This window comes from Octopus bimaculoides, chromosome 6 (assembly GCF_046866305.1).
Source record: "Octopus bimaculoides isolate indiv1 chromosome 6, ASM4686630v1, whole genome shotgun sequence".
NCBI lineage: Eukaryota > Metazoa > Mollusca > Cephalopoda > Octopoda > Octopodidae > Octopus > Octopus bimaculoides.
The window spans coordinates 117,772,286-117,792,010 of NC_142933.1; the positions used below are offsets into that span (position 1 = coordinate 117,772,286).

Genomic DNA, 19,725 nt, shown 5'->3' on the forward strand with positions numbered 1-19,725 from the left:
TTTCTGGCAAGTCAAGTGACCATGTAGTGACTCCCCTCCTTGGTTCATGATTGCATTTTGTTCCATGTGTTTTCATCTCTGATTTTATTCTCTTCAAAGTCTTGATCTGGCCTATACAATAGGTACCTTCCACTATTAATTCATCATATTTTCTCCATCCTACCCCCAACAAGATCAGTCTCTATACATGTGTGCCACAATAAAAAGCACTCTCATATCACTACATCAAAGAAACATGTGGGCAGAATTTTGAACATTTATTATTTTAAGCTTTTGTTCCAGTCATTAGGCTGCAGCCATGCTGGGGCACCATTTGAAGGGGTTTAATCGATCTTATCAATACCAGTACTTAATTTTATTTCAGTAAGTTGCAGGATGTAAACAAACCAACCTAGTCAAACTGCAAAATACAGAAACAGACAAACACGCACACACACATGAAGGGTTTCCATAAAGTTTCTGTCAGTTGCTGGGGACTGGTTAACCTGGGATTGTAATTGAAGACACTTGCCTAAGGTGTTACGCAATGGGACTGATCCTGGCCTTGCATGGTTGTAAAATGAACTTCTTGACCATGCAGCCTTGCTTGCCTGTCTATCTACATATATATTTTTTTCTTTCATTAGATAAACACAAGGCATTAAGTTTATAAAGAAAACAAATGTCATTGCTTTTCTTGAGGATTTTAGTAATCTAAAGTAAACTGGTTTTAAACTGGAAATCAAGCTCTCTTATTTACTTTCTCCTCCATGCCCAAATCACTCATTTACTCTCTCTCTCTCTCTCTCTCTCTCTCTCTCTCTCTCTCTCTCTCTCTCTCTCTCTCTCTCGTTATTGTAAATTGCAAATTCCAATACTGTTGTGTTTATAACCAGACTAAAATCACTTCAGTAATCTTTTTAGCAAAAAAAAAAATTACATATGACGTTTTCTAAATAATTATCATTTGTATTTTATTAATGTAATTTATGTTAATTATCATTTAATTATGCTAATTTCGACTATATATTAATCAATATTATTGTTAAGATCATTAATTAGCCTCCTTGGAGGAGGCCTTTCTATTTGCATACATTTTTCTATAACATTGTTTTGATCAAATGAATTAAAACAGTCACAAGTTTTTGTTCCAATTTGTAACAAGTCAGAAGCTATTATTATTGTTATTGTTTCTATGTTAATTTTAAACATTTTGTTGTTAGTAAAATGTTTTATGATGATTCTTAGTTCTGATGGCAATTAATTGTGTTGTTGGGACGACACTGATGATTTACTCTTCATGGAGAAGTACTAGGAAAGATATACTAGGCTTCTCTTGCATGGAAATTTCCAGGCTCATAAAAGCTGCTGGTGTCAGTGGAAAACGCATAAATTATAGAGGGAATGCTGACAAAGCTTAGAGCTGTGTGAGATTCACCTATCATCATATCTGTTTACAACTAAGTAGACTGCGAGATTTAAGTGTTTAAGCCTTGAAGCTCAACATTGGTGACAGGATGACAATCATTGACCTTTTGCTTGGTAAGGCTAATATCCTATTGACTTGGCCTGCTGCAGATTTTTGAAACAAATTAGTTTCATCAAATAAACTACGAGAAATATAGCATTTCAAGAATATTTTGTATAATGTAAATAGTAAAACACAATATAGTTTTCTTAAAGAAAAAGCACTGAGTTCCTCTATTCTCTCCTTTATATATTTTCCTTCTACCTTGACCTCACGTCACTCTCTTTCCATATGGGGGAGCCTTGTATTCATCTCTTCGGCAAGACACCTGCTCCCGACCCTCTTATTACTTTCTTAACCCTCAACATCATACCCAACTCAGTTGAAGAGTCTTGCATTGCAGGTACTTGGTAATCTCACTAGTACTGGTACCATGAAAAAAAAAAAATACCCAGTACATGCTGTGAAGTGGTTGGCTTTGGGAAGGGCATCCAACCAAAACAGACATTGAAGCTTAGTGCAGTTCTCTGGCTCATCATTTCATGTTAAACTGTCCAACCTCTATGCTAGCATTGAAAAGGTGATGTTGAATAATGATGATGTTTGGGTGGTTGCATCTTGTCATGGCACCAGCACTAAAAATAAAAGAATTATCATGTGCTAAACAGGACTAAAGGGTCCTCTAGAGACTATGTTGTTTCCATTTGTTTTCCAACCTCTTTACAGAATGTGGGGTACAGAGTGCATTTTATCATGGAACCAACACTAGTGACGTAGCTTTCTTTCCTGTGAAACTAAAAAGTTTTTACTATTCTGTAGCATCTCTATTTGCTCAAGGTAACATGACCAAGAAATTTGCATTTTATACCCAGCCAACCCATGTAAACATACACATAAGTCCAACTATATAAATGTTATTGAATCAACATTGCTAGCCTGTGTTACCTCTACATGGGTGGTATGAGTTTTTTTAGACAATCTAATCTCCTAAAACCTACGTCTTTTATACGACATTTAATTTTGCTAGATGCAGGATCTAAAAAGCAGAACATCTGTTGCCTTGGGGCAACAGATTGATTTTCTGCCTGATTAACCCTGCTCCACCAACAGAGAAATAAACAATTCAAATTACAACATAGGTTTAATAGAATAATTAGTTTACAAGTCGTTTTGATTTGCATTAATTTCCTCTTTTATTCCTTGTGTTTCTGATTGTATTTCTGATATATATTGATTACAAGACATCAAGCCAATTTTGTCGAGGAGTTAATGTGTGTGTGTGTGTGTGTGTGTGTGTGTGTGTGTGTATCTCTCCCCATTTTCATTTAACATCCTTTTTGCCATGCTGGCATGAGTTGAATGGTTTGACAAGATCAAATACGCCAGAGGGCTGTGCCAGGTTCTATGTCTGCTTTGGCATGGTCTCTACAGCTCAATGTACTGGGTGTTTTTTACGTAGCACCAGCACCAGTGAAGTCACCAGGTACCTGCAAAATAAGACCTCTCAACTGAGGTGGATATAGACCAGAGGAAAAAGAAATTATGATAGGAGAGAAACAGGTGTTATATGTATATACACACACATATATATATCAATTGATTCAGCTCCATTATTGTACTGGTACTTTTGGTAATGATACCAAAATGATAAAAGACCATCACAGCACTAAGCTTTGGAAATTATGAATGTCTCGCCACTTGTCAATAACTCTGTCATCGCCATTACTTTCTACACACCCATGCACATACTCTCCGTCTGTCTCTCCCTTAAATCCTTTGTCTTTCATTTTGTCTTCTATTTTCTGATCCTAAGCCACTTTGTAAACTCCTGTCTCCCACTTAATTTTAAGCATTCTTCAATCTATTCCATATCGAAGTCACATGCATGGAAGAGATATTTTAAGCACTAAACCATAAAGTCAGACGACAAGGCTACCTTGACTAAGGAATATATAAATACATAGCATGGAAAATGAATGATAAATGATAATGAAGATGATGTATACACACACATACACACACACATAGAGAGAGAGAGAGAGAATAGGGAAAACGGATGTTAAGTGATAATGATATATACATCATTAATCTGAATAAGCAGGAAACTGTCTCCCGATATGGATCAAACGTGTGACTGTCACCTGATCAGAATAACCAGCTTACCTGTTGTTTTACATTATTCTTTGTAAATCTTTTAAGACATGGCTGGAGTGTATTCTCACTGGAAATTCTTTTATCTGGATTACAATAATTTCACTCGGCAGATCAATGGAAACTAGCTGTGCTGATCATTATTCCATTAAACCCGTGATTCAATCTTTTTGCATGACCAACAAGCTTAGGATTGGGAATTCAATCTCAATTATGTTATTATGTGTCTCTGGACTTTTCCACACGTGAATTTTATTATTGATTTACAAGACTTTATTTATTTATTTATTTGAGGGGGTGGTCCTACAGTTTCCCTTCCAATTAAGATTTGCTGTGAAATTATAGTGTGCGCTGCAATCAATATGTGATAAAAAGGAGAAGTTAAAAAAGACTTTGGTTTTAGAAAAACAAAAGAAATTCTTGGTTTTCATGTGAAAAAGAGAGAGTAATGTTTATGTTAGATTTAATAGAATTCGTTTGATCTTTTACTGGTTTCTTTTATTGGGTTGTGGTCATGCGTAAGTACAGGCTACAAGAATGTAATCAGTTACTGACTGTAGTTCTTTCATTGGTATTTATTATATTTTATGAGGCTGAGGAGGATGGAAAAATGCTAAGTTTCAGCTTTAGTGGGATTTGAACTTAGAATGTAAAGGAAACATAAGCCGCTACCACAAAGTATTTTTATTCTTTTCTGGCTCTCTACTAGTTCTGCCAACAACCACATTTGTAAGTTCTAATTGGAAGAGAGATTGAAGGACTACACTTGCAAATAAAATAACTAGAGAAATAAAGAAAGCTTTGTAATTGATAAAGAACTTCACACATGGAGAAGTCCAAAGACAAAAATGTAATTAACTGAATTTGCAGTGCTAAGTATGTTGGTCATGCAAAAGAGATTGAATCACAGGTTTGATATTACAAAATAATGATCAGCACAACCAATTTCCATTGATATGTTGACTGAAATTATTGTAATCCAGATAACGGAATTTCCAGTGAAAATACACAAGAATGTTTATGGAAAATTTATACAAAGTATCTTTGATAATTTGTATTTTTTGATAAAATTCTATCTCCTATCTGGCATTATTCATCATCATCATCATCATCATCACTTATGTGTCCACTTTCCGTGCTGGCATGGGTTGGATGAGTCATCAGCTGAATAATTTCTTTTTGAGGTTTGAATTTACCAATTCCACTGCTATTTAAAGATTCGTCAAAGTTTACTCTCTTCTTACTCCTAAAGTGAAGTAACAAATGGAAGTCTACTTGTTAAAATATAAACGGAACTGTGCCAGGCACTGCTTATTTACATTGCAATACAAGGTTAAAAACCTAGCGATGATTACTGTATCTTGTGGGTCGCTAAGCAACAATGAAATTTTGATCTGCATTCAAATCTGCTGTAAAATCGTTTGTGGACATAATTTAATCCCACATTGAGATTAAATACCCATAGATATGGCTTTATATATTTATCTATTCGTAACCCACACTCTGTTGGTACTCTAATTCAGTGGCTAATAATAGAAATGTCATGTATTACTTTATACACCGTGTGTTGGTGTATGTGTGTGAGGGTAGGTAGGTAGTATTTTTTGAAGGAGTGTTTTGCAGCCAGATGCCTTTCTAATGCCAAGCCTTTAAGCCAGCTTTTACAATGCACAAGGATATAGTGTGTTCTAAAAACCAAACCAGGATATACAGATTTTATATACATATATAATATAATAATAAATAATATATATATAATCAGACTGGAGCCTGGTGTTGCCATCCGGTTTCACCAGTCCTCAGTCAAATCGTCCAACCCATGCTAGCATGGAAAGCGGACGTTAAACGATGATGATGATGATGATGATGATGATGATATATGTGTGTGTGTGTGCGTGTGTATATATATACATATATATATATATATATATATATATATATTTTATTTTTTTAATTTATTTACGGCCTCAAACATCTCATAATACCTTGCGCTTTAGTTTTGCCCCCTATTATTTATCTTGTTTCTCTCCATGAAATTCAATTGAATTCAGTTGTTGTCTTAAATTCATGCTTATTCATTTTCTAAGCTTCCTAAATTCATGCTACGTTATATTCTAATCACCCAGAATTCATTGCTCTTTTAAAAAATTACGATTTATGCATTGTTGTCTCTCAAATATTTAAAATCTACAATTAAGAGCCCTATCTACTCGCTGGCGGTAACCCGCCCTCCCACCCCCTCCACCGGAAGTTCATTCCTCTGTCATCCCACCCCCTCCACCGGAAGTTCATTCCTCTGTCATCCCACCCCCTCCACCGGAAGTTCATTCCTCTGTCATCCCGCCCCCTCCACCGGAAGTTCATTCCTCTGTCATCCCGCCCCCTCCACCGGAAGTTCATTCCTCTGTCATCCCGCCCCCTCCACCGGAAGTTCATTCCTCTGTCATCCTGTCAACCTCGGCTGTCTCCCGGAACCCATCTAGTGGCCTTGGCCATCCTCTCCCCTACCTTTGGGTAGCGCATTAAGGTTGAGAAATGTTTGCAGGTTGTAGGTACTGTTTTGCTTATGAATTCTTCCAATTGCAAGTTTTCTTTTCAGGTACACGACACTGCTTTTCCCCTTCCCAGGCTACAGGCCCACACCCCCAACACCCATACTGTTAGGATTGGCACTCTCAACGTCGGTACGCTGAAAGGTAGATCTGGTGAAATTGTTGAGATGCTTGAACGGAGACGCGTAGATATGTGCTGCATCCAGGAAGTAAGATGGAGAGGAGGTTCTGCAAGGTTCCTCACAGGCAAAGAACACAGGTACAAGATTTTCTGGGCAGGGAACACTGACGGGGTCGGGGGCGTAGGAATACTTCTAGCGTAGAAATGGGTGGATAAGGTAATCGAGGTCGTTAGAGTAAGTGACAGAGTACTTAAGATCAGACTAGTGCTTCATCATAGATTAGCTACTGTCATCTCAGCCTATGCACCTCAACCTGGGCTACCAGATGGTCTGAAAGACCAATTCTATGACACCCTCTTGCAAACTACCTCGTCGACGAGTGACAGGGACCTTCTCTTTGTGGCTGGAGACTTCAACGGTCATGTCGGACGTCGTGCTGGGGGCTTCCATGGCATACATGGAGGCTATGGCTTCGGTTCCCGCAACGAGGAGGGAACCAGACTGCTGGAGTTCTGTGATGCAACCAATCTTATGGTCTGCAATACCAACTTCAGGAAACCTGCCAGTCACCTAGTCACCTACCGCTCCGGCAGACACTCTAGCCAAATCGACTACATCCTCGCCAGAAATAGGGAAAGAGGGCGGCTTATAAATGCCAAAACCTACCCTGGCGAAGAATGTACCCCACAACATAGATTAGTAGTTAGCGACTTTGGGATTAAGGCAAAATGGGTGCCCAGAATTAGACAGGCTTGGAGAAGAAGGGTGTGGAAGCTTAAAGACCCTGCAAACGGACAGAGACTTAGAGACAAGTTACTTGAAGCATTTAACGAAATAGAAGGGGATATAGCATCATACAACGTGGAAGACAATTGGAGATTTCTGCGGGACAACCTGTTGAAAGCCACCGACCAGATTTGTGGGTGGTGTAAGGTCCCCTCCCGACCCAGAGTAACGTGGTGGTGGAACAAGGAGGTAGACAGGGCTATTAGACAAAAGAAACAAGCTTGGAAGGACTGGAAGAACGGTGGTAGCAGGGAATTGTACCAATGTGCCAGAAGGGAGGCTAGGCGACAGGTTTATTTAGCCAGAGGGGAAGCAGATAAGGAAAGATTTGCCAATGTTCTGCGCCGTGAGGACCAAAGACTCGAGGTATTTCGTGTTGCAAGACAGTGTAGGAGAGAGAATAGTGATGTTGTAGGAGAGAAATGTGTTCGCATGGATGATGGTACGCTTGCATTAAATGAGGATGCAAAGAAAGAGGTCTGGAGATGCCACTACGATAGATTGCTTAATAAAGAGAATGAATGGGAGAAAGAGAGCCTGCCTTATGTCGACCCAATAGAGGGACCAGCTATCCGAGTTGATAGTACCAGGGTAGATAAAGCAATTAAGAGTATGAAGACCGGGAAAGCCCCCGGCCCATCAGGAATCACTGCAGAGATGCTCAAAATATCTGGCAGTGTTGGCTATAGCCTAGTCACCCGTATTACGAACCAGGTGATACACGAAGGAGTCATACCCTATGACTGGTGTAGCAGCATCATAGTCAACTGCTACAAAGGTAAAGGGGACGCTTTAGATACAAATAATTACAGAGGCATCAAGCTGTTAGATCAGGTTATGAAAGTTACAGAGAGGGTCATAGCCCAACTAATTAGGGAGCGAATCAATTTAGATGAGATGCAGTTTGGGTTCGTGCCAGGTAAAAGCACTACTGATGCCTTATTTCTAGTGAGACAGTTGCAAGAGAAATACCTAGCTAAGGATAAACCTCTGTACCTGGCTTTCGTTGACATGGAGAAAGCCTTTGACAGGGTCCCCCGATCCCTTATCTGGTGGTCAATGAGGAAACTTGGGATAGAAGAATGGTTAGTGAGAGCTGTGCGAGCCATGTACAGAGATGCTGCCAGTAAGGTGAGGGTTGGAAATGAGTACAGCAATGAATTCCGGGTAGAGGTAGGGGTCCACCAAGGTTCCGTCCTCAGCCCCCTATTATTTACCATAGTCCTCCAGGCAATCACAGAGGAGTTCAAGACAGGTTGCCCCTGGGAGCTCCTCTATGCTGATGACCTTGCCCTAATTGCGGAGTCACTATCAGAACTAGAGGAGAAGTTTCAGGTGTGGAAGCAAGATCTAGAATTGAAGGGCCTTAGAGTCAACCTAGCTAAAACCAAAATCCTAATAAGTAGGAAGGTAGATAAAACACAAACCCCTTCAGGTAGATGGCCCTGCTCAGTATGTAGAAAAGGAGTAGGTAGTAACTCTATAAGATGTACCCGGTGCAAGCTATGGACACATAAGAGGTGCAGCAACATCAAAGGCAGGTTAACTAGCAAGTTAGTTTTTGTTTGTGGCAGATGTTCAGGTGCAATAAAGACTGCAAACAAACAGGAAACAACTTCTATCTCATTCCAGGGTGAAAAACTAGAGGTAGTCGATAGCTTCCGCTATCTGGGCGACCAAGTTAGTAGTGGGGGTGGGTGCGCTGAAAGTGTAGCTGCTAGAATAAGAATAGCCTGGGCAAAGTTTAGAGAGCTCTTACCCCTGCTGGCGACAAAGGGACTCTCACTCAGAGTAAAAGGCAGACTGTATGACGCATGCATACGAACAGCCATGCTACATGGCAGTGAAACATGGGCTGTAACTGCTGAGGACATACGTAAGCTCGCAAGGAATGAAGCCAGTATGCTCCGTTGGATGTGTAATGTCAATGTGAATACCCGTCAGAGTGTAAGTATCTTGAGAGAAAAGCTGAACATTAGAAGCATCAGTTGTGGCGTGCAAGAGAGACGATTGCGCTGGTATGGACATGTGGTGAGAATGGAGGAGGATAGCTGCGTGAAAAAGTGCCACACCCTAACAGTTGAGGGAACCCGTGGAAGAGGTAGGCCCAGGAAGACCTGGGCTGAGGTGGTGAGGCAAGACCTTCGTACATTGGGCCTCACCGAGGCGATGACTACGGACCGAGACCTTTGGAAATGGGCTGTGCGTGAGAAGACCCGGCAAGCCAAGTAAGATCGTTGCCAGTGCCCCTGGACTGGTTCTTGTGCGGGTGGCACATGAGATGCACCATTTTGAGCGTGGCCGTTGCCAGTACCGCCTGACTGGCTCCTGTAGGTTTTTCGAGCGAGATCGTTGCCAGTGCCCCTGGACTGGCTTGTGCGGGTGGCACATAAAAGACACCATTTCGAGCGTGGCCGTTTTCGTGCGGGTGACACGTAAAAGCACCCACTACACTCTCTGAGTGGTTGGCGTTAGGAAGGGCATCCAGCTGTAGAAACTCTGCCAAATCAGACTGGAGCCTGGTGTTGCCATCCGGTTTCACCAGTCCTCAGTCAAATCGTCCAACCCATGCTAGCATGGAAAGCGGACGTTAAACGATGATGATGATGATGATGATGATGATATATATGGGAGAATATACAAATAATAACAACAGACGAGGACAGGTGGTGAAAATAACAAAAGTATATATTAGTATGACGCTCGGGAATACAGAAAGTCTTTGACGTTTCGAGCTACGCACTTCAACAGAAAGAATACGGAGACAAGGAGAAAAACATGGAGAATATATGCATATATGGGTATAGAATGTCACCAACTGGGTAAACAATATGAAATATGTAAACAACAAGAGAAAAAAATCGAAAACAGGACAACACAGAGAAACGACCCTTCGTCAGTTGTCAGCTGTCTATCTACTCATTTTGAGCATTCAATGACAATATGAGTCTTCAAAGACAGTTGCTCCCATAAATTCTAAAATAAAATTTAGGATTTATGGTGGGCCAAAATTGGGAACAAAAACAGGACAGTGGAGACATACAAGGAAACCGAACGAAAATAAACATGGAGGCTCGTTAGACCAGAACAAGAGGAAAATAGTGAATGCTGGGAGAAATATTTTCTTTGAAAAGAGAAAAGATAGAAGAGAGAGAAAAAAATGCCCAGCCCTTTGAACGTCCATGCAGGAAAAGAAAGAAGGTTATGTGAGGATAGGGAAGATGGACAATGGTCAAGTGTGAGCAACAGGAGAGAGAAAAAGAGAAAGAGGGGGAGAGAGAGAGCTAGACAGACAGATAGAAAATACACACACACACACACACACACACACACACACACACACATATATATATATATATGTAACCATTTTTAACAAATTACTCTTGTGAACAATTATGGTTCCTGTTGTCTTTAAAAACTTCATTGTTGGGTTTATTATAATATCTACCTAAGGATAGAAGTAACTGAACTATTTGTTTTTATTGATATAGCTTTCAAGGTGGTGACATTTAGTTTATTTAATCTAAATATTACATTGTAATCTCTTTAACCTTCTTTGTTCCTCTCTCTGCCTCACACATATGCATGCAAACACTCTCCTGGTAGCTTCACATCCTCACCATAACAAATACTAGCCTTCCTCTTCAGGATCAAAAAGTAACTTCATTTCCACCACTAACTATTAGGCCTCTTCAAAGTTCATACTAAATCCACTGTGGAATACTCTTCCTACACTGGCATCCTACTTCAGCTCATCAAAATACACTTCTGATTGGCTAGCATAAGACCACTCACCAATACACTACACACTCCAACCCCAACCTTTGGCACACACAAATGATGATCCCTCACTCTGAGTCTTCTACTGCTTCCAATCAAACCAGTCATCTTCAGTCATCTTTTATCCTCTCATACTTATAACACATCCTTCTTCTTTGCTTCCGCCTCACACTGATTACTCCATATAGTCCTTCCTCCTTAGAATGTCAACTTTATTATTCCATTCTTGTCCATGTTTTTCCTGCAGTTATGGAAGAAGAACATTACCCACATAGATCACATGGGTATGCAAAGGTTGTGAACTCACTTCATTTCACCAAATGAAATTGTTAAGATATAACATTTGTCTTTGAATGACTTGTGTCATTGCATCTCTAATTTATCTGTATGTATACGCACATGGTCATTTTCCTTCAAAATCCTCCTCTTCTAAACACTGCCAATCAAAACTGTGTGTAGTTTTGGGAGTGAAGTTCAAAACTTCATCCTATTATAGTGGATTAGACAGAGAAGGACATATTTCCTTCAACACTTCATTTGAATTAGAAAAAAAAAAAATGTAATATGTATATGTAGCATACATTATACTCTGATAGGTGTGGAACACTTGCTGTTATCAAATTAAACATCAGAATATTCATTAGTTAGCACAGCTGTGCATGTGTAACATTTTCCTCATTCTTTTACATCTTAATACATGTTGATACACATACATACATGCACATACACACAAACATGCACCCCCACCCCCACCTCTCTCTCTCTCTCTCTCTATCTCTCTCTCTCTATCTCTCTCTCTCTATCTCTCTCTCTCTATCTCTCTCTCTCTATCTCTCTCTCTCTCTCTGTATAAGGAACTTGCCTTGTACAAGTATGCGTGCCTGTGTGCAAAACCATTTAACTATTCTAGACATGTTCGGCAAATAAAAAAAGCTATTTCTGTAAGTTTTCATAGAACTGATCCAATCTGCTTGTTTAATCATCCTCCTCCCCCCCCCTGCTCTTTTATCTCCCTTTTTAACTATTCCCTCTCTCTTAACCATTCCTACTCTGTCTCCCTCACCTTCTTTTTTTTTATCTCCCTACCTGTGTTTCTCCTACCCCGTCTCATAGATATTACTTCATTGTCTCCCTCGGTGCTTCTCTCTTCTCATTTTAGAAAATAGTCATGAGTTCTAGAAAGAATATTTATCAAAATCCTTTGAGACTCAGCAGATCTCAAAGATCAGTGGGTTAAATTCTTTTCTTAATATTACAGTTGCGTTATTCTAACTAGTAGAGGGCCTCATGTTTCTAAGATTAGGAAAATGGAATGTTGTGATGTTTATGCTTTTCCCAATAGTTTAAAGCAATTTCGGTTAAATGGAATTGCTTCATCTGTGAATCAAAAGAATTTTGAGGATTTGGCTCCCTGGAAGCATTAAACTTGCTCCATGTTACAATGTCAACACTTTTGATTTCCTACATGCAGATTTGGCTACAATTTGTTTTTCACAACACTCCTCTGAAAACTTTGTGCATGTGTGTGCGTATGTATAATGTGTGTGTGTGAATATATGTCCATTTATATGTGATTGTGTGTATGTATACGTGTGTTAGTATATGTCCATATATATATATATATATATATATATATATATATATAATGTGTGCGTGCATGTAATATATGTATATACACACACACACATACATACACGTCATATAGCACCACCAGTATGAGTCAGCTGTGTCGAACCATAAGTTGTAAACCACTTTAAGCCTCCTTGAAGCTATCAGTAATGAAGATGGACAGATTTCTGTTATTCTGCAGATATATAAACTAACTCTATATTCATTATTTTGAGTCTTCTACTTTTTGAAGAAAAAGAAAGAAGAAAAAAAATCAACCTTTTTTCCTACTACAAAGAAAATTGTCTTGGACTGTCATGCACTATTACACCTAATATCATTCAAATCAGCAAGCTGGCAGAACTTTAACAATGCTGGGCAAAATGCTTAGCAGCATTTAATACTTCTTTATGTTCCAAGTTCAAAGCTGCCAGGGTCGACTTTGTGTTTCGTCCTTTCAGGGTCAATAAATTAGGTACCAGTTGAACACTGGAGTCGATGTAATTGACTTACCATCTTCCCTTGAAATTGCTGGCCTTGTGCCAAAATTTGAAACCTATATCTCATATCATTGATTGATGTCTTCTTATCTACAAAGAATTAAGACAGAGCTCTTCAATAAACTACTTTCACAGTCATTTCACAAATACTTTTACTTCTTTCCTAACCTGTTTTTCTTTTCCCTTTCCATCTTGAACAGTAGTAGTTGTGGTAACAGTAAATAATAATAATAATAATAATAATAATGATAATGAAATGCTGAATAAGTAAATGATTGTATTGGATGTATTGAGATGATGACAGTTTTTGCATTTGTTTTCTGCTGTTTACTGTCTGAACTTAATGTATGTCTATCTAATCATTCCGTTAGTGAGCATGCTAAGTAGGGAGGGCTTGAAGATGGTGAATCTGAATAAATTCCTGCTCTTTGATGATAATAATGAAAAGCAATTTGGTTTTTCAGCAAGTGTGTATGTGTGTGGTGGAGTATGTGTGTCAATGTGTAGCTTTTCTTTTCCACAATACATTTGTACTTTTCTGATATATTTCTCATTTCTTATATGCTTCTATCAAACATTTCTGGTTTCTTATATCGTTCATCTGTTTATATATACATATATATATATATATATATATATATATATATATATATATATATATATTCCTTATACTTTCATCATCTGTTTTTTGTTGTCTTATTTCTTATATTTTTATTTTATAATTCTTATACTTTCTTCATCTATTTTTCCTTTATAATATACAGTTGAATATTTATCTGTCAATCACTCTCTCTCTCTCTCTCTCTCTGTCTCATTCATCATTTGTCTGTCGATACACATCTCTCTATGTGTAAGTTTTAGTTTGCTTTGAACTCAGGCAGACTAAAACAATATAAAATGGCTGACTTCTAAATAGAGTTCATAAATTTAACTCTGATTTGTACGTATGTATATATAGTGGTGGTGGTAGTGTTGGACATGTATAGAGGCACACTCACTCACACACACTCATACATACACACACTTTTTATTTTCTTCTACATTTTCATTGGCATTGCAGAAGGGTATCCTGGCATTTGAAAACATTCCGGGGTTGGTGAGATTGATGCAATTGATGTTTAGTTTGAACTGTTTGAAGTTGACGACTGTTGGGATGGCCCGGAAGGAATTTTAAGGGTTGCAGTTTGAGAGAAGTGTAGTATGGGGGGTGGGGTGGAGGGGGGATAACAAGAGAAGAGATTGGTGTATTAAATAGACTTAGATGGTGGTTCACAGTGTGTTAGTTGAGAGGAACTACAGGCAAGATTGGTGGAAGACAGCCTGTTTGTTTGTGTTTGTAGTACTGAGTGATGGTCTGTCAATGAGTTGATTGAGTTTTTCTTATTTGTGTGCATATAGCAACTGTTCTATTTCAGATATGCTAATAGTATTCTTGTAGAAAATGCTTGTGCCTTATTATAGAGTAGCAGCTATGTGTCTGAGGAGAAGGCTTGGACGTCCAGTTTTGGTTGTGCTATAAATAGATGGTGACCAGTGAGTGATCATTAGAGGTTGTTTAGCCTAAGATTTGAGTAGAGAGGATGAAGTTTTAGTTGTGGTTTATTGATGAATGGTGGGGATGTAGCCAGTGCTGGCTTAATGTATGGGCCCAATCTTAATCTGTGTATTCTGTAGTTTACTATCAATAAATAAATGTAACCCCCTCCCCATTCAGTGTATTGCTTTGTCCAAAGGCCTATAATGCTGGTAAAATGGCCTTGAGCATAGGGTTTCAAAGTTTTTTGCTTGATATGTGTGTTGACTATGTTTTGGTGAAACAAGGGGGACCAGGTGATGTTATGTCTCTGTTCAAGGATAGTTTTTATGGTATTTTTCTTGGAAACAGTCCTAACGACACTTGTGTGTGTAGGTTGTTGAGGGAAGTGGGTTGGCATTTGCATAGCGGTGCATTTCACCAGAAATAACAATGAGAAAAGATGTAGATAGCATTACAAAATGCTGATTGAAATGAAACATAGGCTGCAAGATTCCATCACGCATTGTGATGGAACCATCTGAAAGGTAACTTCCTTGTTAGAATTCTCTGGTTATTTGTCAAGATCTCTACAAGTCTTTGGGTTGCCACAAAAAAAAAGAAGAAAAGGTTATGCTCTGTGTTAAGGGCAGGTCAGCTTCACAGTCTACGTCTCTGTGTTCTATTGCAACTTGTCTTCATTTCCAACATGCCGAAGATAATGGAAATTGTCATAAACGACTTTATTTCTTCTATTTTATCTTCCTTTCTCAGTAAACGAAATGAACTGACCCGCAATTTAACCTGTGTTGTAAATTCATGTCTCTAGGAATCTAATACCACAGTACACACGCACGCACAGGTGCGCGCACGCACAGGTGCGCGCACGCACACACACACACACACGTATTCATGCAAAGATTATCATCATTAACTTAATTGTGCTGTCATCATCCAGGATATTCTTAACTCTTTTAACAGCTGTTATTAATAAATCTCGATGCTTAAGTGCTGCATTCTTAAGGGGAAGAAAATGACAAAATTGAAATCTTGGACAGGCTATAAGGATTATTCACTTCTCAACAACATTATTGCAGGCGAGCACTTATAATACCCAGTGATAGATTGACATTTCAATAATTTATACGATGTATGGAGAAAAATCTGCTTTTTCTAGTTTTAATTTTCTGTTTTTACCACAACTATATTTTATACTCTTAAGCTGTAAAAGACCAGTAAATAATTTTTTTTTTTGCTTAGTAATTCTTTAGATATTACAAAACCAATCATTTGAAAATTTCTCAATGTGTATTTTTGTAAAATGTTGTTCCTTGTTGATATATTTCTATTTTTACTTGCCTTCACATCCTTTAACTCGATATTTATATCACCTTCCTTCTCAATTTATTCAACCTGCAATTGTAATTCAGAAGAAAGCCACTCTCTCAGATTATGGCTGAACATTTTTATCTTTAATAACTTCAAATTAAGAAAAATATTATCATTATTATTATTATTATTATTATTATTATTATTATTATTATATTATTATTTTATTATTATTATTATTATTATTATTATTATTTTGTTATTATTATTATTATTTTGTTATTATTATTATTATTATTATTATTATTTTGTTATTATTATTATTATTATTATTATATTGTTATTATTTTATTATTATTATTATTATCATTTTGTTATTATTATTATTATTTTAGTATTATTATTATTATTATTATTATTTTGTTATTATTATTATTATTATTATTATTATTATTATTATTATTATTATTATTTTGTTATTATTATTATTATTATTATTATTATTATTATTATTATTATTATTATTCTGTTGTGTTCATATATCTTGAGGGTTCTTTCCTTGTCTTCATTCATTTGTTTTAATGTCCATTTTTCTGTGGTTCTTGTTGAAATATGTCCTGAGGCATCTGTCATACAAATATCTAAATTAAAGTAATTGACCTGAAAGCAGCATGGCTGGAGAAATGACCATAAATATATCACTCTAAAGGAGTAAATATTCCCAAACAAGGACCTCCACTCAGCTGAGAGAAGGGAAAGTGTGTGACTTTGGAGTATTCCTTCACATTTATGCATCACCATCTGCAGCTGAATTCAGCAATTTTGCAGTCATGCTTTCACATGCACACAGCATGTAGATATGTGCTTACATATAGATTTATAATCATAAACTTTATAACCGAATGCATTGCTAATTATATAGGTAACGTTTACACATACAAATAATAATAACAATAATAATGGTTTCAAATTTTGTACCAAGAGCAGCAATTTTGGGGTGGGGATGAGTCAATTACATTGACCCCAGTGTTCAACTGGTACTTATTTTATTGATCCCCAAAAGGATGAAAGGTAAAGTTGACCTCAGCAGAATAATAAATGAATTCAAAGTGAGATGTGATTGATATGTATATGCACACACACACACACACACACACACACATACACACACACACACACACACACACACACACACACACACACATTATTTGTTTTGCTTTATTTATTGTGAAATTCTTGAAATTTCTTGACTGCATAACTTTCTTCCCATTTTAGGTAACCCTTTACCGAAAAATGCCTCTTCGGTCGCTGTCTCGCTTATGGGGAAAAGTAAACCAATTAGATCTGCCTGTTTTCATGCGGATACCTGTGTTTCGGATATACATTTGGGCATTTGGCTGCAACATTGAAGAAGCAGAGGAAGAGGACTTGAAAACGTATCGAAATCTCGGAGAATTCTTCCGCAGAACTTTAAAACCTCAAGTGCGGCCAATTGATGACATACATTTATTGGTAAGCAAGACCTTTCTTGGACATTTGTGATTCATTGCTGTTTATTTAATACTTATAAGAATATTAGCAATTCTTGAAGAGGAAGAGACAAGAGAATTCTTTGCTTTTTTTTTTACTTCATTACTTTTGCATGTAAGCTGATCAGATCCTGCCTTTCACACTTACCTTATAATGCCATTTTAAAAATAAGCTGCCATGTCATCAAAATCTTGAAGCTATGAATGATGAAATTAAAAAAAAAGATGTGTGAATAAATAAGCATTGCATTTGGCAGAGTAATCTGGATGCAAAAGGATTAAATTGTAGATTCTCGGTTAAGCTCCAGATCATGCTCTGATGAAACAGGCCTAGGATCAAAGGCTTTCCAGCCATGACTATCCCATCTTTTAGGGTTGTGTATATAACCACATAACTGATGTGACCTTACTTTTTTCAAAATGCTATGGGGGTAATTTGAGGGAGATATATCTGATACTGCTGTAGCCATCTGGTTCACCAGTCCTCAGTCAAATCGTCCAACCCATGCTAGCATGGAAAGCGGACGTTAAACGATGATGATGATGATGATGAACCTAAGTGACCATGGAGAAGTTTCCTTGAGTTCTTAAATGTGAAATCTCTGAAATGGTTTTTCATTAGTCACTGATATCCTATAACATTTTCTTTGTCTCCTTCCTCTTCCTCGTCTCTCTCTCTCTCTCTGTATCTCTCTCTCTGTATCTCTCTCTCTCTCTACAATATTTGTGTCATCATCTGCAATGCTGTTCAGACACCATTAATAAATTTGTTGTAAGTGTTATCAGAACAAATATTATTCTAGTGTTCTGTCATTAGTTTTTAGTGTTTTGTAATGACAAAAGGTCAGAGGTTTTCTTTACTGCTCTCAAATCCGCTAAACCTCATTAAGTTTTTACTAAGAGATTAATTATTTCATTAACAAATCATACAAATAATCAATTAATCAAGTATCTGTTGGATTAAATCATTCTAGATCAGTAACCCCCTTTCTTCAATGAACAATATTTTACAAATGTCCAACCGTTTAATTTTTTTGGATAAGAAAAATGTGGCTGTGATAAGAAGTTTGCTTCACAGCCACATGGTTCCAGTTCAGTCCCACTGCATGGTATTTTGGACAAGTGCCTTAGCCTTGGGCCAACCAAAGCCTTGTGAGTGGATTTGGTTGACAGAAACTGAAAGAAGCCTGTCGTATATATGTATGTGTGTGTATATGTTTGTGTGTCTGTGTTTGTCCCCCCAACTTCGCTTGACAACTGTTGGTGGTGTGTTTACGTCCCCGTAACTTAGCGGTTCGGCAAAAGAGACTGATAGAATAAGTACTAGGCTTACACTGAATAAATCCTGGGTCGATTCGCTCGACTAAAGGTGGTGCTCCAGCATGGCCGCAGTCAAATGATTGAAACAAGTAAAAGGGTAAAAGAGTATATTATCCCCACCACCATTATCAAATGCATTTTTTATCATTGGCTGAATACTCAGGTATACTCAGGTAAAATGCTTAGTGGCATTTCATCCATATTTATGTTCTGAATTCAAATTCTGCCAAAGTTGACTTTACTGTTCATCCTTCCAGGCTTGATTAAATAAGTACCAGTTGAGCACTGGGGTCGATGTAATCAACTGGCCCCCTCCCCCTTAGTTTCAAACCTTGTGCTTATAGCAGAAAAGAAAGGGTTATTATTTTCTGTGGTTATCAATTAGGATGATTTAAGCAATATTTTTGCCTTCTTGTTTTTCAACTTTTTCAATCAATACTTTTTCTGAATTTACTCAACACTACAGCTGTGTAATTAAATGTAAATATAATAGGTATTTGTAGAGTGTAAACATATAATTACGTCAATTAGTCACTACGTTTATGCAAAGTTTTTCTTGGGCATTATAGAATGACGACAACTTAGATGTAGAGCATCATTAATCAATATGATTTTACTATATCCTACTGTTTTTGTACTTTGTATATTAATTATAGAGAGAGGAAGATCAAAGCAAAGAACAAATCGTTAACAAGTAGTAAAACAAAATAGTTGCTACACCCAGTTTAGTATGATGGCAGCTTGCAGCGACCATCATCATCATAATGTCTACTTTTTTCATGCTTGTATGGGTCGAGTGGAGTTTATTGATGCAGATTTTTTTTGCTTTTTTTTACGGTCGGAGGTCCTTCCTGTTTCCAAGCAAGGTAATATTTCCCCATGGTCAGACATGTTCTTGCAGAAAAGTGGAAATGAATAACACTGCTTGTCTGACAGTGACAACCACGTTACAACTATTGAAACAAGGAGAGAGAGAGGGAGACACACAGACGTTTTTCACTTCCTGTCTATGAAATCCACTCACAAAGCTCTAGTTGGCTCCAGACTATAGTAGAAGACACTCACCTAAGGTGCCATGCAATGGGATT

The 19,725-nt window shown here is 37.6% G+C and overlaps 1 protein-coding gene across 1 annotated transcript in view; it reads left to right on the forward strand.

Moving 5' to 3' along the window:
• LOC106881141 (uncharacterized) overlaps window positions 1-19,725 on the forward strand; it is a 48,856-nt gene that overhangs the window by 13,765 nt on the left and 15,366 nt on the right. The window contains exon 2 of the mRNA XM_014931415.3: window positions 17,064-17,300. Coding sequence (XP_014786901.1) covers window positions 17,064-17,300 — 237 coding nt within the window. The remainder of the gene's footprint in view (window positions 1-17,063; window positions 17,301-19,725) is intronic.